Source organism: Pinus tabuliformis, chromosome 8 (assembly GCF_031772625.1).
Source record: "Pinus tabuliformis cultivar Carrire ecotype Pingquan chromosome 8, CPIR1, whole genome shotgun sequence".
NCBI lineage: Eukaryota > Viridiplantae > Streptophyta > Pinopsida > Pinales > Pinaceae > Pinus > Pinus tabuliformis.
In genome coordinates, this window is record NC_142294.1 from 1,865,483,790 (window position 1) to 1,865,509,783 (window position 25,994).

A 25,994-nucleotide genomic window follows, 5' to 3' on the forward strand; every position below is an offset into this window, starting at 1 on the left:
CATCTAAACCTAGTCTCGTGCAGCCTAGGCTCATCCTAGTGACCCAAAAAAGACAGAATATAAACCGCGTGGAACATGATTGACAAGGTGGGGGGGGTGACCCAAAACAGAAAGAATATAAACCGCGTGGAACATGATTGACAAAGGGGTCCAGCACATCATCTTATTTTATTAATCGGAACACTAGATCTTTTTTCATTATAATCTTCGCAATAATTTCTTCTCGCTCCTCTGGTACCTGGCATATTGGTATATTGTATTGATCCAATCCCATCGCCCATCCACAGCTTCGGATCGCCTAATTTCTATTTCCATTTGTATCCAAGAAATTGGCAATAACATTATACAGTCCCCTCACCACCACCACCAGTTGCATCTTCGATTCCCCTAAATCACCCTTCAGGTTGAAGTTATGGAAGCTCGGTATTCTAGTGTTTCCTCCATGATTGCCTCCTCCTCCACCGCCCCTGATCCCAACAGCAGCGATTACGGTTATGATGTGTTTATCAGCCATTACGGCAAGGACACAAAGAAGACGCTGGCCAGCCATCTGTACTATTTGCTTAAGGCTTATGGATATAGAGCTTTTCTGGACGCGCAGGAAATGCGAACTGGATACCGCGTGGATGAACAATTAGAGGAAGTTATCAGATCAACGTCCTGCCATGTAGCTATCTTCTCGCCACATTATGCCGAATCAATGTGGTGTCTGGACGAGCTTAAGCTTATGTTACAGTCACGGGTTCCATTCATTCCGATCTTTTATCATGTCGAGCCAGCTGATCTTGTAAAGGAAGATGGAGTGTATGCCAAAGGTCTCCAAACACTCCAACAGAAGAAAAAGCATGACTCTAGCCAAGGAACGGAGGAGCCACGATTCGACGAGACTAGCCAAGGAACGGAGGAGCCACGATTCGACGAGACTGAATCAAAGAGTGGAGAGATGCTCTTTCCAGTGCTAAAAAAATAAGTGGGTTAGAACTGACGACCTTCAACGGGTGAGAATCCCAGTTCTCTGTGTGGATGCAATATATGACATGTATTTTTATCTGATACTTTACTTGATAGTTCGATTTATCTTCTTCTGAATAATTACTGATTCCTTTTATTTCTTGCTAATAACTAGCGATGAGGGTCGCCTGCTAGATAAGGTCGTTCAACTTGTGAAGGGAAAAGCTATGGCTAAAAGCATAGCGTTGCCTGTGGCCACATATCCCACGGGTTTGAAAGAGAAAGTTAAAGATTTTGACAGAAAGGTATTGTCGCAGAAGCACAGCGGAAAAGTTCAGATAGTCGGGATCACTGGCCAGGGTGGAGTTGGTAAGACAACTCTGGCCAAAGAGCTCTTCAATATAAATAGGTCAAAATACAATAAATGTGTGTTTTTATCCGATGTAAGAGAAAAGCATGCGAAAAGCTCGTTAGAAGGCTTACAGATGGAACTTCTCAGTCGCTTTTCTCGTTCGGAATTGTCTATAAAGGACATCAATGAAGGTATACAACAACAGCTTAAAAGGTACCTTTCTTCTTCTCAAATCTTACTAGTTTTGGATGACATAGATCACAGGGATCAGCTGGAGGCGCTTTTACCAGTTAAAGTTGAAGACATAAACCCAGATAGCTTGATTTTGATTACATCCCGGAAAGGGGATGTCCTTGCGAAGTCTGGAGTAGAAGAGCAATTAATTTATAAGCTAACGGGCCTCAAAACAGAACAATCCCGGGAACTCTTCTGTTCATATGCCTTTGGCAAACCCTGTCCAAATAAGGGTTTTGAATCTTTGGTAGATGATTTTGTAGAGTACTGCCAGGGACTGCCCTTATCCTTAAAAGTGATCGGGGCACATCTTTACGGAGAAAAGAACACATCGCACTGGAGAGCCGAACTGGATAAATTTCAGCGGAAACTTCCCAAAGACATAAAAGCGATCCTTAAGATCAGTTACGATGCACTGGAGAAGGAGGAAAAAGGCATATTCTTAGACATTGCATGCTTTTTTGTTGGACATAACAAGGAAATTGCAATAGAAACATGGATTGGATCAGGCTGGCATGGCTCGTTGGGTTTTCAGCGCCTGGAGAAAAGATGTCTCGTTGAAGTGGACAGCACAAATGAGATACATATGCATGATCATCTTCGCGACTTGGGAAGAGATATTGCCATGCGATCACACCCGCATCGTCTCTGGTGTCCGAAAGAGAACATTGCAGACCTCCGAAAGAAGTCATTAGTAAGTGCTGTTCTTTTTATACAATAAAAATCAGTGTTAATTTTTTAATTCATCATCATTTTCTAAGAATTAACAGGTGATAACCAGCATTTTTCAAGAATGGACAGGTAATATCCACGGCCGTCCGGGGAATTAGGCTGCTTCGGAGCGATGTGGAAGTTGCAATTCCGAATTTTCCTACGAATATGTTGGAAATTGTGGATACTGAAGATACTCTATTGGAACGCGTTTGCGGAACGACGGACTTCGGAGAGATCGTATGGGTCCGCTGGAACAAGTATCCCTACACTTTCCTACCTTCATGGATTTTAGCGCAGAAACTAAGGGTTCTACAGGTGTTTGGAGGAAAATTAGAGACCCTGTGGCGAGACGATTCTCAGGTAAATACAAGTTTGTGTTGCCATAGCTATTATAATATAATAATTTTAATTTTATAATTGGGTATTGAATTATCAAAGTTTTGGTTTATCATACATCAAACTGTTTTCTGCCCTGGCAATATCAAGTTTATAGCATATAAAGACGGCTCTTTCCCGCGTTCTGTGAACATCAAAATATGAAGACTGTAATCGTACCTTTTAGAATACTGTCTTTTTCGGTTTTGGGTTTAATTTATAAGCTGATTCCATTCTACATGCTTTTGATACACTGCAAAAAGATATCTTAGACATCCTTTTGATAGAAAGTCAGTAGTAAAGTTTGTGACGGTCAGATTGAGAACAAGATGATAAAGGGATAACAAAAATCTATGTATTCAATGGAAAAGATATGGAAAACCATAATTATTTTAAATATTTTGAATTATAATATTTTAAGGAAGTAGAGATGAAGTATGTATATCTAAATAAATTTTAATATTTAAAAAATAATTTTATATTTCATATTGAAAATATACATATTTTTATAAAATTATTATAATAAAGTTTATTATATTTATTAAGTGTATAAAGTTTATTATATTTATTAAATGTATAGTTAATTTCTATTACTTTTTTATTTATATATATATAATGATTGGTATATATTTACGTAATTTAGAAAAACTTAATTAAAATTTATAGTGTTTATAGTCCATGGAGTTTAGACGGTGGCACAGTGCTCTATTAAGACACTGTTGGAGAAAAAGGTCACTACACTCAGGTTAAGGGTTAGTATGGCCCATGCTCGGTGAGATCTTTGATGGTTTTAGATGCCCTTGGGTCAAGGCTACTCAAGTCAAAGTTAGACATGGCAATCATGCCACTCATGTTAAGAATCACATTACCTAATAAACAAACAAAAAAATATCCCGTTTATTAAATTTATTGGGTAGAATATTAAATAATTTTTTAATTATTTCAGATGAACTCAATAACATAAGGTGACGATAATGATTAACATACACATACCTATATGGTTTATGGGACCTTAAGAAGATAAAAGATTAATTAGAATCCTTTAACTTCTTATTTCTATTCTAAAAAAGAAGTGAGGGAAACACTCTCAAATTGCCATAGTTGTGTTGAGTCAAAACATCAATAAGCTTAGTAATGTGACAAATATTTTAGAAATTAGATCTAATGAGTATAAGATAGACAATCTGAGATAAGTGCTAATCATCTTCAACCATCTTGAGTCAAAACATCAATAAGCTTAGTAATATGACAAACATTTTAGAAATTAGATCTAATGAGTATAAGATAGAGAATCTGAGATAAGTGCTAATCATCTTCAACCATCCTAAGATTACACAGGTGACAAAATCTTATCTCCCATGCTATTTTGAGAATTAATCAAGTACCAAATTTACCTGAACTAGTTCTAGTATTGGCAATGTTCATTAGTTTTCTAGATTGAGGTTGAACACCTCCTTAGTTCGCTAATGAGCTAGCCAAGACTGAGCATCTTTATGTCACCCTTGCTCGAGTCTAATGAGAGTTTTGGAGTTAAAAGAAATTTTAAAAAACTTCTTCACATCCTTATTATATAACTTCATATATCTATATATATATGAGATACTTTGTTATAGCCATATTTTCAATGAAAAAAACACACATATAAATATATAAACATTTTTAAAAATTAAAAAATTTATATTTTTAAGAGATTAATGAAACACCCAAAATATTTAGGAATATCGGAAAATTATATATTTGACTTTAATTTTTAAATCTATGGTCAGTTTTTGGGTTTTTGGGATTAAATTGGTAATTCACCGTTTCAGTTATTTTTAAAAAATATACCTAAAATAATTAATATCATATATAATTTAATTTAATTATATATTTCTATGAATAATAATATTGATTTAATTTGAATTTATAAAAACATAAAGAAAAAATTAAAAGTAGAAAACAATTATAATCCATCACGAAATACTCAACAATAAAGTAATTAAAGTTATTGAGCACCTCAAACACAAAGCAATTGATATATGTTTGGATAAATATTATTAGATATGACTAAGAGACTCATCATTTAGAACAAGTACTCGCATAATACTTATTTAATTAAAACTTTAATAAAGGTTATACATAATATTCATGTAATTAAAATGTCCAAAAGAATCATAGCAATATAAGGCATATTTCTTCTATACTGAAAACATGTGAACATTTTGCAGGTACCTAAAGAGTTGCGGCAGCTAGAGATACATGCTCCGATATGCAATATCCCAAAGTCCATAGGGCAGCTGACACACCTCGAAAGGCTTGTTCTCGTCTCTCATTTGGAAGAACCGATCAGTCTCGAAGAATTGCCAGCGGAGTTTTGCGATCTGAAGTCGCTGAAGGCATTGGTTTTAACAAAATGTTCCAAAATCAAGTCATTACCAGAACTATTTGGTAACTTAACAAAGCTGGAACACATAAACCTCTCCTGTTGCCGCAATTTGGAGAGATTTCCAGATTCATTTGGGAAGTTAATCCGCCTTAAACATCTTGATTTGAGTGGTTGTTGGAAACTAACAATTTCCAGCATAACACTAAAATGTATAACGACACTTGAATACCTAAATCTTTCTGATTGTGAACAGATTCAAGTATTACCACCGCAAGTGGCAAATCAAAGATCCCTGAAACACTTAGATTTGAGAGGTACAAACTTGAAAGAATTACCAAGTTCTGTCGGAGGCCTAAGCAACTTGGAAACTCTGGAAGTAGGAAACCTTTTGCCGGAAACACTGCCGGCTTCTCTCAGCCAGTTAATGAAGTTGAACAAATTCGCGTCCTTCCGTTGCCCAGAATTGAAATGTTTGCCCCATTTTAGACACTTAACTGAGTTGATAGTATGGGATTGTCCAGTACGAGAACTGAACTTGAGTAACTTGGACTCTTGCATTGGGCTTCAGTACTTAGAATTGTTCCAGACAAAGATGTCAGAGGTATCATTTGATGACCATGCTTGTCCCAACCTTCAGCGTATCAAAATCCACTGCTGTAAAGATTTGGTGAAGGTTGGAACATTGCCAAAGACATTGATACAACTCACGCTGCAGTATTGTTCAAATTTAAGGGAAATAAGTGGGTTATGTGGACATCCAAAACTTGAAAGGCTACACATTGAAAGATGTCATAAAGTCGAACACCTACAAGGGATTGAAGCATTGGAATCTTTGACGCATTTGCATGCAATTAGTTGTAAAGGGCTAGAAAGCAGATGCGGGTCGGCTCAATTGACAAAGCTTCAATCAAGACTTCAATCATATTTCTTTAGTTAGAAGAGTGAAAGATGTTTGAAAAATGTAAGCTTTTGAAGTGGCAAACTGGTGTGAGGTACACAATTAACAGTATGATGTAAGTAATTAACATTTCATATAATATTAATTAGCATAGATCCATATTAAATATGGATAAATAGTCAAGTTCAATTTTTTTTTATGAGTGGACATTATTTCAATGTTTTGTACAGTTATTTTTTAATTTTAATTTTTATTTTTAGAAATTTTTATTTTGGTATATATAAACAAAATTTCAATTTTGATGACCCACTGACATCTTTACATATCACACTGGGCTATAGAATGAGCATCTCAGTTCAATGAACAAAATTTCAACATCTTTACATATCACATTGGGATGTAGAATGAGCTCTCTCAGCTCAATGAACAAAATTTCAAGTTTAATGACCTAAAAACATCCTTACCCATCATACTGAACTGTAGAATGAACTTTTCAGCACAATAAACCTCTCTAAACTCAGTAATAATAATTATTATTATTATTTCAGCACAATAAACCTCTCTAAACTCCGTAATAATAATTATTATTATTATATTTTTTAAGTAATAATTAATTTTTTTTTTTTTTTTGGGTTAAATTATTAAAAATTATATTATTTTTCCAAAACTATTTTTCCATTTCGAGGAGTTGAGCCAGAATGTACAGAGAGCGCTATTGTTGGAAAGATTTAGAGGGAGCTTTGGCAGAAATTTATTTGTGCTTTATTTTTTGATGCTCTCGTTTTTGTTTGGGGGAAAATAAAGAAATGTATGAGAAGAAATTAATTTTGCCACGAGAATTTTCCTAAAAGCTTCAGGATTGCGATTGCGTTTCTTGGAGATGAAATCTGGTTTTGTTGAATTTCTCTAAATGCTATGAGATTTAACCTCGCCTCTGTTTGAATTTCTTTAAATACCAAGGGATTTGAACATGGATTGGCTTGAGTTTTTTTAAACGCCCGGCTTGCTTAACTTGACCGTCTCACCCAAAAGTAATTACAGTGCGGTTTTGTAAGGGCTCTGTAAGATTTGCATACAATGCAAGTGCGAACTCTTGATTTAACCGCACATGTCTAAACCAAAACCGCACGGCCTCTGCGGAGCAAATATTTAAGCATTCAAGTTCATCTAGGCTTTGAGTTTAATTCAGGAATTTGAAGTCTCTGGTTGTTTCAGTCTGTTTCTCCATTGCTTTTGTTTTCAGTAGCATTGTTGCCCACTGTGGGGGCACGCGTAAAACTTCGAAGAACGGAAAACGCTCAAAATGCCGCCAGAAAAACTTGTGAAATTCCCAAGAGCAATGGAACAATTTTTTTTTTTTAAAGAAAAAACGACTTACTTTCGTTAAAACAAAAGCAGTTACATTATCAAGTGATGCGTGATGGGAATTTCGTGATGCGTGATGGGAATTTCTGGTAATTCCAAAAGACAAGAACAGGGAAAATGCTTTGTTTTTGACACAGAGAAACAGAGTTTTAATTCGTATCCCAAAATCTCATCCACATTTACTTTAATCCATAGAAATGGAGATCAATTCACATAATAGATAACAAAGTTTTTATATTAACCAAAAACAGTATTGCGCTGCCATACATAAATGCATTAAGCAAAAAAACATTGAACATCATACTATCTCTGCAGTGCGGTGCATTATGAGGGGAAAAATACTTTCTCAACGCTGCTATCTATTACAAAAGGAGAACTATGTCTCTGTTTTAACATTGACACTACTGTGTATCAATTTCATTTTCTTCACACCTTACATTGGCACGGCTATGTGTACAATTTTTTTTTTTTTTTACTTCACGCTGGTGCATTTACACTTTTTTATGTTCAATGAACAATAAAATAGGACATTACATTTTCACTGTGCCATACTCCCGTGAAAATAAAAAAACAATAAAATTAAAGACCTACATTTACCAATCACATTAAATTTCATTAATTACTTTTACTGAAAACACTGGCGGTCAATGAAACTCCTAGTTCACGTCACGTAAATTGTTGCACCCCTGTACATCAACCGTTGAATTATGCAATTTGCAATTTGATCACATCGCGCAATCGCATTCGGTGCAAAACAGGGGGGAGCCTTGACACTCATGAATGCGATTTGCGATATGCGATTAGATCGCATCGCGAAATCGCAATCAGAATACATAGGGGTGCAATGGGTTAAAGTGCGATAGCGATCAAATCGCATCACAAAGTAAAGAAAACTGAAATAGCGGGGAACTCCCATGGCGGTTTTCTGCTGCAGTTGGAATTAGCATTTCAACACTCCCCTTTAATTTCAATTGTTGGGTTATCAGTCATACCCAGACATTTCTTCAAAGACTCAAAACTTTTCTGCCCCAATGGTTTGGTCAGGATGTCTGCAACCTGTTCCTGAGTTCTGCAGTGTTCTAAAACAATTTCTCCATTGTTTACCAATTCCTTGATGTAATGAAACTTTGTGTCAATGTGTTTCGTTCTCTTATGAAACACAACATTTTTGGGTAATGCAATAGCTGAGCTATTGTCACAAAAAATCACAGTTCCTTTTGTTTGCTCTTGGCATAAACTCCTTAACATCCTTCTCATCCAAATTTCTTGACACGCTACTGCTGTAGCTGCCACATATTCTGCTTCCGTTGTAGATAATGCTACAATAGGCTTTTTTCTGCTGCAGTTGGAATTAACGTTTCAACAATCCATTGTTCTGTATCCTATTCTCCAACATTCACGGTGGTTATAACAAAATCCACATAATGTTCAAAAACCTATGAAGTACTACTATCAGGAATGCACTAAAATATCAGCATAAGATAAACAATTCCTGTTCCATATAGGAACGGTTACCATTAAAAAAAACTAGAAAATAGAAAGATAGTGATCCTAACAAAAAAAATGAAAAAAGTGGAGCAGAGGGTTGCTTTTCTCAATATTATGAATTAGTTAAATAAAATTATATTATTATGAATCAGTTAAATAAAATTATATTAGGGACATCAATAATAAATAATTGCAGTGAAACTGATTTAAATTAGACTAACTGAAACTTAACTACCACATGTGGATGGACCGTTTAGACACCTACCAGGTAGTTGGAATTAGAATTTCTAACAGATCCATCATGTCAGGATGACACTAAGCCACAAAGAAAAAGAAAAATGTTTCTCAAGTTCTTTCTAAGTGATCTTCCCCAGTGCCATGAAAACATACAAGCCATAATTTACTTGATTTTGCTCTTAATCAATATAGGAGAAATAAATCCCCTTGAATAACATGATCAACATGTTAGAAAAATTTGCAGGGGCAAAAGGTTTCACTCGGGAATCGGTTGCGGCAAGTCAAAACTGCAGTTATGACAAGCAAATCACAACCACACATAGACTTGATTAAAATATAAATTTTACACACAACAAAATAGTGAACCACACATAGACTTGCGGCAAGTCAAAACTGCAGTTATGGGAAGCAAATCGCAACCACAAAGAGACTTAATCAAAATAGAAATTTTATGCACAACAAAACAGTGAACCACATAGACTTGCGGCAAGTCAAGACTGCAGTTACGGCAAGCAAATAGCAACCACACAGACACTTAATTAAAACAGAGATTTTACGCACAACAAAATAGTGAACCACACATAGACTTAAGCAACCACACAGAGACTTAATTAAAACAGAAATTTTATGCACAACAAAATAGTGAACCACACATAGACTTAATTAAAACAGAAATTTTACGCACAACAAAACAGAGTAAGGCTTGGAGCAACACAATAAAAACTCTTGTGGAGTAACACACAGCAAAACACAGTGAGTGTCGTTTTCACGCGCCCACCAAAATTTGCGTCATGATTTTCTCTTCACCTCTCAGAGTTTGACCCTCTCTCTCGCTAAACCTTGCAAATGACTTTTACATTCATATTTAACGAAACATACAATTTGACTCATTAATTTATGTCAGAGCAAATATCTCTCGCTCAACCTTGCAAATGACTTTTACATTCATATTTAACCAACCAAACATACAACTTGACTTATTTATTTATGTCAGAGCAAATATTTAAGACACGAGATGCGCAATTATCCAAAATGGATGATTTTTTGAACTTGCAGAGGTTGCGGACTGCAACTAAGAGTTGTGTAGTAAATGTTTCACCCATATATATCTACCAACCCTTGTTAAGTGTTTTAACTCTGTGATATGTTGTGGAATGGTCAGCGTTGTACTACTGCTCAGACTTTCAGTCCTTCTGCGTGCAAACAAAGTCGTAACCTGCAAAATAATTCTGACCAGTATGGTTGTTGTCAGAGGGTTTAACGTGGTGGTTGGGATTAATTTTCCAACACTCCCCTTAATCATGACTGTCGCCATTGACAATTCCAAAACAATCTCTGAGATAAACAAAATTCCCACATGCTAATGGCTTTGTGAAAATATGAGTAAACTGTTCTTGTGACCTACAGTGCTGCAACACAATTTTATCATTGTTAATTAACTCTCTAATAAAATGGTATTTAGCATCAATATGCTTGGTCCTCTTGTGAAAAAAATATAATTCTTTGACAATGCAATTGCGGAGGTGTTGTCGCAGAAAATAGTTTTCGTTCTTTCTTGGTCGCGGTGAAGATCCCTCAACATTCTTCTCATCCAAACTACCTGACACGTTGTTGTTGTTGCGGCGACATATTCAACTTCTGTTGTTGATAATGAAACTCTCATTTGCTTCTTGGAGGCCCATGAAATGGCTCCAGAACCCAAATGGAAAACATATCCTGATGTGCTTTTTTTGTCATTGACACTTCCTGCCCAAGCACTGTCAATGTAACCAACCATCTTGAAATCATCTGATACGGCGTTCAAAATACCATACTGCTTTGTCCCACTGACATACCTTAGAATCCTTTTTGCTACTTGCCAATGTGTTTCCTTGGGTGTCTCCATGAACTTCGACACCAAGCTCAAGGCATACATTATATCTGCCCTAGTGGCGGTCAAATACATCAAGCTGCCTATCATGCTTTTGTATAATGTCAGATTGACATTGTTGTTGCAATCTTATTTTCTGAAATTCAACCCCATGACAACTGGAGTTGGTGCAGGCTTGCTGTTATGCATTTTAAACCTCTCCAAAATGTTTTCCACATACTTTTCTTGAGAAATAAAAATGCCATTTTCTGTTTGCTTCACTTCTATGCCAAAAAAATATCTTAACAACCCCAAACCAGTCATTTCAAATTCACTTTTCATGACTTCTTTGAAATCCGTGATGAGGAAATCATCATTGCCTGTAAAAATAAAATCATCTACATATAAGACAAAGATAAGAATCTTACCGTCACTCTCTTTGATGTAGAGAGTAGGCTCACCATCACATTTGTCGAAACCATTGTCCAACAAATAGGCGTCTATTTTTCTATACCATGCATGCGGTGCTTGCTTTAGCCCATAAAGATCTTTCCTCAATCGATACACTTTGCCTTCTTGGCCTTCTACATCATAACTAAGTGGTTACGCAACATACACTTCCTCTTTCAGCGTTGAATTCATGAATGTTGATTGTACGTCCATTTGATACACCTTACATTTATGTTGTGTGGAAATCGCCACAACTGTGCACACTATCTCCATCCTTGCGACTGGCGAAAATGTCTCAGCGTAATCTTTTATGTGCCGCTGCTTGTATCCTTTGACAACTAGCCATGTTTTGTGCCTTTCAATCTTACCATCGACATTTCTCTTGGTCTTATAGACCCACTTCACTCCAATGACTTCTTTTTCTTGCGGCAAGTCCACTAACTCTCAAGTGTCATTCTTTTCTATTTCTTCTATTTCTTCTTCCATTGCCGCAACCCATTTTTCTTCTTTGACTGTGTTCTCAGAATGGATTGGGTCATCTACATGATAAAATAATGCAAATAAGGAATTTAGACCAACGTTACTATCAACTTAATATTGCTCATAAATCTAATTTAAATTTTTGAATTTTGGTCTTCTTATGCTTGCTGAAGATGGGCTTGATAAATCACTCGGCGTTGCACCTTTGCACCATGCTTGGAGAATCACTTGCTTGACTGCATGACGTTTTCCTATTATTTGTTGACGGTGTTACTTGTTGCCTGCTTTGTTGCACTTGAATAGGAGTAGAGGGAGTCATTGTTGAGGAATTACTTGTTGTTGTTAATTCCACTTTGTCCTCATCTGGTATACATGATTTGACATTGACTATCTTCTCTAAACTTACATCCCATGCTTCCTCTTCTATGAACTACATATATCTGCTAATTAAGACCTTCTTGGTTGATGGATTGTAGAGCTTGTACGCCTTGGATTCATCACTATATCCAACAAATATGCATTTCTCCCCCTTTCTATCCAACTTCTTCCTCAACTCATCCGAGACATGTGCATATGCCACACGTTCATAGACTCCCATGTGAGTGACGCTATGCTTTCTTCCACTCCATGCCTGTTCAGGAACCACATTCCGGATGCTTTTGGTTGGACATCTATTCATGATATACATTTTCACAAGCGATAATTTCAGCCCAATATTCATTTGGCAAATGATTTACCTTCAACATACTCCTTGCCATTTCCATAATAGTCCTATTCTTCCTTTCTGCTACACCATTTTACTGAGGTGTATATCTTGTTGTAAATCTCTTGTGGATTCCATGCTCCCTACAAAAACATAGGAAATCATTTGAGATGTATTCACCGCCTCTGTTAGTCCTAAGGAATTTTATGTAGTGTCCACTTTGCTTCTCAAAAAGAGACTTGTATTGGCGAAAGCACTCAAACACTTCACTTTTCTGTTCTAGGAGATAGACCCATGTCTTCCTTGTGTAGTCATCTATGAAGGTCAATAAATAATGGTTTGCACCAATTGATGGTGTTTGCATTGGTCCACATAAATCTGAATGGACAATCTCCAAAGGTGCCTTTGCCCTTATTGACTTTCCTATTGGAAATGTCTCTTTATGTTGTTTTCCCAAGATACATCCTTCACATAGGTTGTCTGATTTTTCTATGAGTGGCAATCCCTTCACCATGCCTTTCCTATGCAGCAAAATCAAACCTCCAAATTTGAGATGACCGAATCTCAAATGCCATAACCAATTTTCATCCTTGACCTCTGCTTGAAAGTTTACTTATGTGATAGTTGCAGCTTTTCTTTCATCCTCTTGTGAATTCATTGACATTTGTGCTTGTGCACCTTCTTCCTTCCAATCTGATCTTATCTTTAGGGGAAAAATTCTATTGTTTTTCATCTAAACCTTTACAATCAACTGTCTGCTTGGAGGCCTATTCAAAATTGTGCACTCATAGTTTTTGACAAAAACATTGTAGCCCTTTTGCATGAGTTGTCCAAAGCTTATGAGGTTATGCTTCAAACTAGGGACAAAGTAAACATTTGAGATGTACTTCTCCTCCCCCTTCTTTGTTAGTATATTAACTCTTCCTTTACCCATGATAGAGACTTTGCTATCAGTGCCTAATGTCACTTCAAATTTCATACTTTCATCTAGATTGGAAAACATTTCTATGTTCCCTCACATGTGGTTGCTACACCCTGAATCTAGATACCATATATCATTTTGTTTTTCTTGTGCAATATTACAAGTTAAAAACATGTTATCATGGTTCTAATTTTATTTTGTGAAATTTACACTTGGTTTGTTACTAATGACATATTTCTTCTTTCTACATTCATTTTCATAATGACCATACTTCTTAAAGTAATGACATTGGACTTGAGATTTATCATACCTCTGACCTTGTGCTTGATTTTGGCTTGGGCCTTGACATGGATTTTGATTGCTGCTTCTTCCACTTGAGCTTGAAGAGCTTCTTCTTCCACCTCTCTGTGGCCTTCTTCCTCTTCCTCTAGCATATGATCTTCCTCTACCTCGACCTTGATCAAATGAAATTTGTGTATTGAATGTGTGCTCCAATGAGGATATTGTTGCTCTATTCAGTCCATGTTCATGAGAAACCAGTGATGCATGAAGTTCATCCACTAAAAACTGTGAGAGATCCTTTGTCTCTTCTATGGCCACAACAATGGCATCAAACCTTTCTAGCAGACTTCTCAAAACTTTCTCAACTATTCTCCTTTCCTCAAGTGTCTCACCATGAGACTTGTTTTGAGTAACCAGTCCAATTACATGTGCGAAAAACAAGTCTATATTCTCAGAATCTTTCATACAAAGTGTTTCAAAGTCTGTCCTTAGCATTTGAATTTTTACTGGTTTCAATTTTTCCATGCCTTGGTAGGCTGTTTGGAGGGTGTCCCATTCTTGCTTGGAGTTTGTTGCTGTTGAAACCCTTGGGAAAATACTTTCATGAACTCCTTGAAAAATATAGAAGAGGGATTTTACATCCTTCTTCCTATTGTCCCTCAATAAATCCCTTTCTGCTTGAGACAAGGCATTGTATGTTGCTGCATCTGCCAGTTCTTGAAAACCATTCTCCACCAAATCCCAAATGTCTTGAGAAGAAAACAATGCCTTCATTGTAATAACCCAATAATCATAATTTTTTCCATTAAATTGAGGTATTTGAGGATTGGTGAAGCTTGTGCTTTATGTTTCCATTTCTGAGTGTAAAAAAAAACTTTCTACCTACCCATAAATACACTTCAAAAATAAATCTTCCCTCAAAACAATTTTTGACTCCTAGTAAAATACTTGTTTTTACTCTAACAGAGTTTTAACTTGCTACGATACTATGTTAGAAAAATTTGCAGGGGAAGAGGAGAGGATTTTCACTTAGGAATCTGTTCCAGATCCCCCTTTGGGATTGATGGAAACAATACAAAAACTCCAGACCAATCTCCTCTATAACTCCCCCTTTTACATCAATGGAAAAGGGACAACTCCATCTGATAAGGTAGCAATAACTAAAGCAAAAATAGTGAAGTAACTTATCTCTACATCCATGGCTGTCATATCAGTAGAAACAAGCAGCAAACATACCAATCATCATCCAGAGCATCATACCAACCAACAACCTCTAGCATTAAAAAGAAATATTCCAACTTGAGGCAACCACAAGCAACATCAATGAGCAACAATATAATAATAACCATGAGAAACATCAAGTAAATGTAACAATATGCACATGAGAATCAATCAACACTCTTCATAGAAACCACATAGCAACACATCAACTAAATCCCAAATGTCTTGAGAAGAAAACAAGGCCTTCATTGTAATAACCCAATAATCATAATTTTTTCCATTAAATTGAGGTATTTGAGGATAAGTGAAGCTTGTGCTTTATGTTTCCATTTCTGAGTGTAAAAAAAAACTTTCTACCTACCCATAAATACACTTCAAAAATAAATCTGCCCTCAAAACAGTTTTTGACTCCTAGTAAAAACACTTGTTTTTACACTAACAGAGTTTTAACTTGCTACGATACTATGTTAGAAAAATTTGCAGGGGAAGAGGAGAGGATTTTCACTCAGGAATCTGTTCCAGAAAGTCAAAACTACAGTTGCGGCAAGAAAATTGCAACCACACAGAGACTTAATTAAAACATAAATTTTACGCACAACAAAACATAGTAAAACATATTAAGGCTTGGAGCAACACAATAAAACTTTAGATTATAATTCAAATGCATGAAATTACATTCATATGAGATTGCGGCTCATTGACCACGTAAAAACAAAGGTTTACGATGATTTACTCTTCATTAGGGGTTGTGGAGTAACGCACAGTAAAACACAGTAACTGTTGTTTTCACGCGCCCACCAAAATTTGGGCCACGATTTTCTCTTCACCTCTTAGACTTTCACCCTCTCTCTCACACTCAACCTAGAAAATGAATTTTACATTCATATTTAACCAAACATACAACTTGACTCATTAATTTATGTACTTGACTCATTGATTTATGTCAGAGAAAATATTTAAGAAACATGATGGGTGATTATCCAAGATGGATGATTGTCTGAAGTTGCAGAGGTTGCAGACTATAGCTAAGAGTTGCATTGTAAATGTTTCACTCATACGTATTTACCAACCCTTATTAAGTTCTTTAACTTTTTGATGTGTTGCAGAATGGTTAGCGTTGTACTACTGCTCAAACTTTTAGTCCTTCCGCCTGCAAACAAAATCACAACCTGCAAAATACTTCTGACAAGTATGGTTGCTGTCAGAGTGTTTAATGCAATGGTTGGGATTAATTTTCCAACACAGTTGTGTGATATTTCTATTCTAGTATGAAAGATATGGCCGATGGAATACTGATTTCCTCATAACCTAGTTAATGACAATTTTTTATTGTTGACACCTAATCATAGGGATTGGGTGAACAACTGTAAATAGTGTAAATAAATAATAGAGAAAATGGAGATTCATCAGAAGATGAAACTCAACAGTCACTCCCTCATGTATATAATAATGAACAGCCTAAATGAATATAGTATCTCATTTTGAGGAGTTACCTCCTGGCCTGACATGGTATCAGAGCACAGGTCCCATCCTCTATCTTTGGCATCCCATTATGCCCTTGTAACTCCCTTCTGCCAATTTTTTCTGCAGTCTATCCTCCGCCCCTCTGTCACGCTGAACTCTCCTATCTATGTTCTGCATATTTTGTAAAATTAACACCTCTGGCTCATGGTTCATGGTGTTCTCTTAATGATGTCTACAGATATGTTTGTCTCTATTGGTATTTTTTTGCATGGAGGATTGTGGAGAAATGAGTTACAAACCAGGTGAAATCTTCCCTTTTGGCGCTGCGATACTCACATGATTGTGTTTCATGCCTTCGTAGTGAACGTTGCTTGACATTAAAACCTCTATTTCTCTATATCGTGATTCCATTTGTTTTTGCAACGTTTGCAAGTTCTCTTTCAAATCCCGGTAGCGAGGAACCCGACATTCATATTCCTTGCAAGCTTGAGCATGTTTCCTCTCTATGCATACGTCGCAGAATTCTGAGTTGAATTTCCAATAACACATGGGCCAACACACCCCTTATTGTTGATCCGGAGCAGTGGATATCATCAGGCCATATCTTATGCAGGTAGGCCTTTAGTGAGACCACAGGCCCCTGCAGTCAACGTGGCCCTCAAGAGACTGACTAGTTATCAAGCGCAGAGGCTATGCTGGAATCTGAAGGTTGAGTACGCACTGTCTGGAGGAGGAGCAAGTCTCGGTCACTAAGCTGCCACCATCAAGGAGCAAGTGTCATTTGTAGATAGTCAAGTGAAGTGTGAAGTGCCAATCTATTGTTAAGGTAGATTGGGCATAGTTTAGTGCGCAAGCTGGGCAACCATAGCACTCCAACGCAAAAATTGAAGGTCAATCGGTCTTTCCCTATGGCACCACCTGGATGCCCTTCATACATAGATCGACAACATTCTCGAGTGCAACAGTTGATTTGGTTACATACCAAGGCCAACGGGTCGTATCCTGCCGCACTCTTTTTACACTCTGGTCAATACACAGTTAATACTTTTTCCCAAATTCTCCCTCCTCCATATACACCTTTCCCAAATATCCCCTCCACCACATAACCCCTCCCTCATATATACCTCTGTTATATACATTAGAATTGCAATTTCTTACAACATATTGGTAGCAGAGGTACATTTTTTTTTATAGTACACAGATTTTTTAAAATGAATTCATTGATATCTATTGTGGGATTGGTTCTCACCAGCAAGGAGAACTATCCAGAATGGTCACGGAAAATCAAACACACTCACATTTTTAATGAGCTGTTGAAATGAGTGTGTGTTGGAGACGGAGACAAAGAGCGAGAACAACCTACCTCAGACAAGGAATTCACCATTTGGGAAAATAATAACAACAAGGCTTATGCATTGATTGTAGCATCAATAAATGAACAGGTGAGTCTCCATATTTCTCCATTTTCAAATGCTTTCAAAGCCTTACAAAAAATAAAGGAACTCTATGACTCACACTCTGCACTTGAAGTTGTTCAACTCATGATTAAATTGTTCAACCTTGAATTACAAAATGATGATCCTCTTGCTCTTGCATCAAAAGTAAAATCTATTATGGACGATATCAAAGTCACTAATGTTGAATTGGACATTCCTCTGATATCTTTTCTCAAGGAACTTTATCCCACTTACTCAAATTATCTTGAGTCATTGCAAGCAAATGGAAACCTCAAAGATATTACCTTTGAATCCCTTGTGAAAAAATTGCTAAAAGAGAGAAAGCTTTTGGGAAGAAGGAAGCTCCTAAGTCTTCTAAAGAGGCTATGTGTCTTGCACATAGAGAGAAGAATCTTTCTCAAGATTCTTCCAGAGGAAGAGGTGGTCGAAGAGGAAGAGGAAGAAATTTCAGAGGCAGGGGGGGCAGACACTCTTAAGGAGAAAAGTTAGATTTTCATTGCAGACAGTGCAACAGAGATGGATCACGTGATGCATCCACATGCAAGTTGCCTTGGGATAGAATTGAGCAGGAAAGAAACCAACCCAGAGGTAAAGATAATGACAAATAGAAAGTTAAAGCACCTGAATCCTCTCACTATGTTGTGGCACACTGTAATATTGGAGTAAATGAAGACTTATTTAATGCTTCACTTGCTTCTTGGAAAAATGATTGGTTGCTTGATTCAGGAGCAACTTGCCACATGAATTTTAGAAGAGATTTTCTTGAAGAATTTACTAACAATGTTGATGGAGTAGTATACTTTGCAGACAAAATCAAAATTCAAGCCATCAGGGCTTGGTGCAATCAGGATTAAATTGCGTGATCTTCCAGACTTTCTTCTGCATCATGTTTTATATCTCCCACAGCTGAGGAGAAACCTGTTGTCCTTGGTCCACATCCGCCAGCAAGGACACTCCATTCATATGTTTGATGGCAAGGTTGAGGTGAGAAAAGCATCAGACCACTCACTTGTCATGACGGGGCTAGAAGAAGAAAGGCTTCTCAAGCTGCAGGGTACCTCTGCTTGTGCACAAAATTTCTCATACAATTATCATTATGAAGAAGGTACATTTCCATCAAGTTTATTATGGCATGCTGGATTTGGACACTTGAACTATGAAATCCTCTGCTTGTTCAAGAAAAATGGTGTTATTGGTTTGCATACAATTCTTAGGAAACTTAAGCAATGTGATGCTTGCATTCTAGGAAATCATAGCAAATAGTCTTTTCATGATTCACATTCCAGAGCACATAGAAAACTTGAACTCATTCATTCAAGTTTATGTGGTCCAATGTCTGTTCCTTCTGCAAATGGAAATAAATATATGATGACATTTATTGATGACTACACCATAATGTGTTCGGTTTATTTATTGAAGAACAAATATGATGCTTTTCGAACATTCAAGAACTTTCATACATGGATTGAAAATGATGCACACTATCATATTGGCTCTATTTGCACTGATAATTGAAAAGAATACACTTCAAATGAATTTTAAAACTATCTTAACATGGGATCAAACATCAAACAACTGTGCCTTATAATCTCCAATAGAACAGAGTAGCTGAAAGAATGAATAGGACAATCTTAAGTATGGTGTGCTCCATGATGTTTTTAAAAAATGTAAAATTCATGTTTTGGGCTGATGCAGTTCTATGTGCTATATATGTAAAGAATATATGTCCATCTAATGATATTAGAAACAAGACTCCTTATGAAATGTGTTATGGACACATTCCTTCGGTAAATCATCTCAGGGTTTTTGGCTCCACGTGTTATGACTTGATACCAAAGGTACATAGAAACAAACTTGGTGCAAGAAGTTGTAAGTGTATCTTCCTAGGGTATTCAAAAACCTCCAAATCATATCGTCTCTATGATGAAGTCAATAAAAAGTTTGTTGTATCTAGAGCTGTAATCTTTCTTGAATCATCCAAATATGACAATGTTGTTAAGCTGCAACTTGATCGCTTGGATAGATTCGCAAATGCAAAATCATTTCAAGAATTCAATAATCAGATTCCACATCTTGAAGGGGGTATTCCTATACTAGATCAACTTGTGGAATCTTCTCCTGAAGCACTCTCTCCCCCATATGAAACTCCATCATCGGATGATACTTTGAGTGATGTGATTGACAGAATTGGGAGACTCAATCTTGATTCAGTCTCAACTCAATCAACTGGGTAGTCCGGACCATCTCAGAAAGCTCCCCCAAAGTGGCTGACAAAGACACTTGAAAGTGTTCATCCTAATGAGGTTGGAAAGATAGGAACTAGAAATTCAACTAGGCAAAATGGAGGTGATGTAGATGACTCTAATTCACTTGTTGATATGGATGTTTCTTAGGATTGTGAATTGAATTTGTCTACAGATTTTGAACCAAATTCCTTCAAAGAAGGTACTTCTCATGATGAATGGAAAGAAGCAATGCAAAAGGAGTATGATGCCTTGATAAAGAATGGCACTTGGAAGCTGGTTGATCTTCCATTGGGAACCAAATCAATTGGCTACAAGTGGGTCTAGAAGAACAAGTATAAAGCTGATGGCTCACTTGACAAGCACAAGGCAAAGCTTGTGGAAAAAGGTTTTGCACAGAAGGAAGGTGTCGATTATGAGGAGACTTTTGCCTCCACAGTAAAATGGGATCTGAACACTCTTTTCCCTAACAACTCAGAACGGTTAGAAAGTCCATCAAATGGATGTAAGAACTGCTTTCTTGAATGGAGATATAAAAGGGAATGTTTTTATGTCCCAGCCTAAAAGATTTGTTGTGAAATGACATGAACATAGAGTATGCAAACTTGTGAAATCCATGTATGGCCTCAAACAAGCACTGCGAGCTTGGTATGAAAAACTAATTGAGCATCTTCTGAAACTCAATTTCAAACATTATGATCTCGACGATGCAACTTTGTTCATCAATAAAGTTGGAAAAATAGTTGTATATATTGTGGTATATGTAGATGACCTTTTGATGGCAGGGAACAATGAGAGCAACATTGCATCCATAAAGAAGGAATTGAGGAAAGGTTTTGAAATGAATGATTTGGGCTATGTTCATTACTATCTTGGTATTGAAGTAAGTCAACATCCGATGTCCATAATCCTTTATCAAAAGAAGTACATTTGAGATTTGTTGAACAGGTTTGGCATGGCTAAATGCAATCATCTGACTACTCTAATGGAACAAAACTTAAAGATCACATCCATTGAAGGGAAAGAATTTGAGGATGCAACAAAGTATAGACAACTTGTAGGAAGTCTCGACTACCTGATTACTACCAGACCAAACATTTGTTTTCTATTGGAATCCTCTCCCAGTTTATGCAAAATAGTTGCGAGGGACATTGGTCTGCTACAGAAAGAGTTCTAAAGTACTTTAAGGGAACTCAAGACTTTGGAGTCAAGTATACACAGGTGGGAGACTTCAACTTGATTGGATACTCTGATTCAGACTTCGATGGAGACAAAGAAACTAGGGTATCTACTTTAGGTTATGCTATGAGTCTTGGATCAAGAGTTGTCTCCTACAAATCACGAAAACAATCAGTTCCAGCAGATTCCACAACAGAGGAAGAATATGTGGTAGCCGTTGAGGCAACAAAATAAATTGTGTGGCTCAGGAAAATTTTGGATGATTTGTAGGTAAAACAAGTCCATTCGATTCCACTCATGATTGACAATACCTCAGCAATAAAGTTGGCCAAGAACCCAAATTTCCGTGATTGAACGAAGCACATCAATACGAAATAGCATCTGATTCGACATCATGCTGAGGCAAAAACAATCCATATTTGCCATTGTTCCACTAATGAGTAGATTGCAAACATCTTCACCAAAGCGCTTGGAAGAGAAAAGCTTGAAAGATTCAGAATGATGGTTAGACTCAGCAACATCCCTTCAAATTAAAGGGGGGAATGTTAACACCTAATCATAGGGATTGGGTGAACAAATATAAATATTGTAAATAAATAATATGGAAAATGGAGAGTCACCGGGAGATGAAACTCAACAGTCACTCCCTCATGTATATATTAATGAACAACATAAATGAATATAGTATCTCATTTTGAGGAGTTACCTCCTGGCCTGACATTTATTCTCCCATTATATCGATCTCCTCAATCCCAAACAGAATGATAATTTTTTAGTCTCCCATTATATCAATCTCAAGCCACTTGGTGCATTCTCAAGAACATTTAAAAAAAAACTATATTATTTCAAACCCTCTAATGCTTTCATCTGACTTCATATATCCATTTCTTTATAAGTATCATTATGATTTTATCTTGTTTCCTTTCCTAGCTTTCAAGGAAGTTTTGCAGCTACTGTACTTTGATTATTGTTATGTAATGTGAAACAACTTGTGTAGCAATCACCCTCCTTTTTGTTGAAAGATGTGCAACTGGTGCATGATTTTCAACAAGGTCTTGAAAATATATTTCATTTTGAAATTGGAACTGAATATAGTCATCAATTTTTTTCTTCAAGATTTATTTGCAAAGACATTTCAACATATATTAAATTGTCAAATAACTATTGGAGTTTCTCTCCCCATGAGATAAGGCTAAATTCAATTTGTTATTGAAGTTAAACACTGTCCTTCACATCCACTGAAGGAAAAGAATTTGAGGATGCAACAAAGTATAGACAGCTTGTAGGAAGTCTCAACTACTTGATTACTACCAGACCAAACATTTTTTTGCTATTGGAATCCTCTCCAGGTTTATGCAAAATCGTTGTGAGGGATATTGGTCTGCTGCAAAAAGAGTTCTAAAGTACTTGAAGGGAACTCAAGACTTTGGGGTCAAGTATACACAGGTGAGTGACTTCAACTTGATTGGATACTCTGATTCAGACTTCGATGGAGACAAAGACATTGGCGTATCTACTTCAGGTTATGGTATGAGCCTTGGGTCAGGATTTGTCTCTTGGAGATCACACAAACAATCAGTTCCAGTGGATTCCACAACAGAGGAAGAATATGTGGCAGCAGCTAAGGCAACAAAATAAATTGTGTGGCTCAGGAAAATTTTGGAAGATTTGTAGGTAAAACAAGTACATTTGACTCCACTCATGATTGACAATACCTCGGCAATAAAGTTGGCCAAGAACCCAAATTTCCATGATCGAACGAAGCACATCAATACAAAATATCATATGATTTGGCATAATGTTGAGGCCAAAACAATCCATCTTTTCCATTGTTCCACTAATGAGTAGATTGAAAACATCACCAAAGCACTTTGAAGAGAAAAGCTTTAAAGATTCAGAATGATGCTTGGACTCAACAACATCCCTTCAAATTAAGGGGGGAATGTTAACACCTAATCATAGGGACTAGGGCAACAACTATAAATAATGTAAATAAATAATAGAGAAAATGGAGAGACACCGGGAGATGAAACTCAATAGTCACTCCCTCATATATATAATAATGACCAGCCTAAATGAATATAGTATCTCATTTTGAGGAGTTACCTCTTGGCCTGACATTTATTCTCCCATTATATCGATCTCCTCAATACCAAATAGAATGATAATTTTTTAGTCTCCTGTTATATCAATCTCGAGCCACTTGGTGCATTCTCAAGAACATTTTAAAAAAACTATATTATTTCAAACCCTCTAATGATTTCATCTGACTTCAGATATCCATTTTCTTTATAAGTATCATTATGATTTTATCTTGTTTCCTTTTCTAGCTTTCAGGGAAGTTTTGCAGCTACTGTATTTTAATTATTTTCATGTAATTTGCAAGAACTTGTGTAGCAATCACCCTCCTTTTTGTTGAAATATGTGCAAGTGGTGCATGATTTTCAACAAGGTCTTGCAAATATATTTTATTTTGAAATTGGAATTGAATATAGTCATCAATTTTTTTCTTCAATATTTATTTGCAAAGACAATTCAACATATATTAAATTGTCAAATAACTGTTGGATTTTCTCTCCCCATGAGATAAGGCTAAATTTAGTTTGTTATTAAAGTTAAACACTGTCCCTCACATCCATTGAAGGAAAAGAATTTGAGGATGCAACAAAGGATAGACAACTTGTAGGAAGTCTCGACTACTTGATTACTACCAGACCAAACATTCGTTTGCTATTGGAATGCTCTCCAGGTTTATGAAAAATCGTTGTGAGGGACATTGGTCTGCTGCAAAAAGAGTTCTAAAGTACTTGAATGGAACTCAAGACATTGGAGTCAAGTATACACAGGTGGGCGACTTCAACTTGATTAGATACTCTGATTCAGACTTCGACGGAGACAAAGAAACTGGGGTATCTACTTTAGGTTATGTTATGAGTCTTGGATCAGGAGTTGTCTCCTAGAGATCACGCAAATAATCAGTTCCAGTAGATTCCACAATAGAGGAAGAATATATGGCAGCAGCTGAGGCAACAAAATAAATTGTGTGGCTCAGGAAAATTTTGGAAGATTTGTAGGTAAAACAAGTACATTCGACTCCACTCATGATTGAAAATACCTTGGCAATAAAGTTGGCCAAGAACCCAAATTTCCATGATCTAACGAAGCACATCAATACAAAATATCACCTGGTTAGACATCATGTTGAGGCCAAAACAATCCATCTTTGTCATTGTTCCACTAATGAGTAGATTGCAAACACCTTCACCAAAGCGCTTGGAAGAGAAAAGCTTGAAAGATTCAGAATGATGCTTGGACTCAGCAACATCCCTTCAAATTAAGGGGGGGAATGCTAACACCTAATCATAGGGATTGGGTGAACAACTGTAAATAGTGTAAATAAATAATAGAGAAAATGGAGAGTCACTGGGAGATGAAACTCAACAGTCACTCCCTCATGTATATAATAATGAATAGCCCAAATGAATATAGTATCTCATTTTGAGGAGTTACCTCCTGGCCTGACATTTATTCTCCCATTATATCGATCTCCTCAATCCCAAACAGAATGATAATTTTTTAGTCTCCCATTATATCAATCTCGAGCCACTTGGTGCATTCTAAAGAACATTTAAAAAAAACTATATTATTTCAAACCCTCTAATGCTTCCATCTGACTTCATATATCCATTTTCTTTATAAGTATCATTATGATTTTAGCTTGTTTCCTTTTGTAGCTTTCAGAGAAGTTTTGCAGCTACTGTATTTTGAATATTTTTATGTAATGTGCAACAACTTGTGTAGAAATCACCCTCCTTTTTGTTGAAAGATGTGCAGGTGGTGCATGCTTTTCAACAAGGTCCTGCAAACACATTTCCTTTTGAAATTGGAACTGAATATAGTCATCAATTTTTTTCTTCAAGATTTATTTGCAAAGACACTTCAACATATATTAAATTGTCAAAGAATTGTTGGAGTTTCTCTCCCCCTGAGATAAGGCTAACTTCAATTTGTTATTGAAGTTAAACACTACCCCCCACAACACCCCCCCCCCCCCCCCCCCCCCCCCCCACACCCCCCCCCCCCCCCCCCCACACTTCCCCCCTTTTTGTTTTTTGGTGGTTTCTTCTACTTGATATTTTAGTGGTATCCTAGACCCAATTTCCTTTACTCAGAAAGTCATGTTTGAATATGCACAGGGAACTTCTTATATTGATTATCTCTTCCAAGATATTTTTGGTGTGCCTTTTTGATGTCCTTTGAGGTTACAAGAAAATCCACAAATAACACTTGCTCTTTATTTTGAGCTTCTCAATCAAGGCTATTATTGGATACATAATGCAACAAGTATATCCTCATGATATTTCCACTCCCCTTGTAACATTGACTAGATGATTTCCATGCTGCTTAGAGTAACTCCCCTTGAAATTATGATGACTTCATTATGTTATTGAAGTAACACAATCGTTCTTTTTCTTCCTCTTCCATATTTTGGTAGGTTTCTTTCTACTATCTACATTTCTTTTAATTCAAATTTTGGTCTAGCTTGATTTTCTTTCATCATCCATTTAGGATTCTTTAGGGTATATGGTAGCCTACATTCATTGGATTTCTGTCAGAGTTTGTGACATAAATAACATGCTATTTGACCAAGGTATGATTGATCTTGTGTGTGGTTTCTTGTGCCCCTTTTTGCATATAGTTTACATTCAACAAGTTTATGTCCAAATTTATTGCACAAATAACAGTGACTGTGGAAATGATTTGT

At 36.5% G+C, this 25,994-nt stretch overlaps 2 protein-coding genes across 2 annotated transcripts; both read left to right on the forward strand.

Annotated features, from left to right (window-relative positions):
* The first annotated feature begins 412 nt into the window (after positions 1 to 412).
* On the forward strand, positions 413 to 970 carry LOC149243765 (putative 2' cyclic ADP-D-ribose synthase BdTIR). The gene has a single exon (XM_089371304.1). The coding sequence runs from the start codon at positions 413 to 415 to the stop codon at positions 968 to 970; it is 558 nt and encodes a 185-aa protein (XP_089227430.1).
* On the forward strand, positions 864 to 5,993 carry LOC149243766 (disease resistance protein Roq1-like). The gene is made up of 4 exons (XM_089367857.1): positions 864 to 998; positions 1,127 to 2,231; positions 2,339 to 2,611; positions 4,834 to 5,993. Exons 2-4 carry the CDS (start codon positions 1,179 to 1,181, stop codon positions 5,926 to 5,928), a joined length of 2,421 nt encoding a protein of 806 aa, XP_089223983.1. The 5' UTR covers positions 864 to 998; positions 1,127 to 1,178; the 3' UTR covers positions 5,929 to 5,993.
* The last annotated feature ends 20,001 nt before the right edge of the window (positions 5,994 to 25,994 follow it).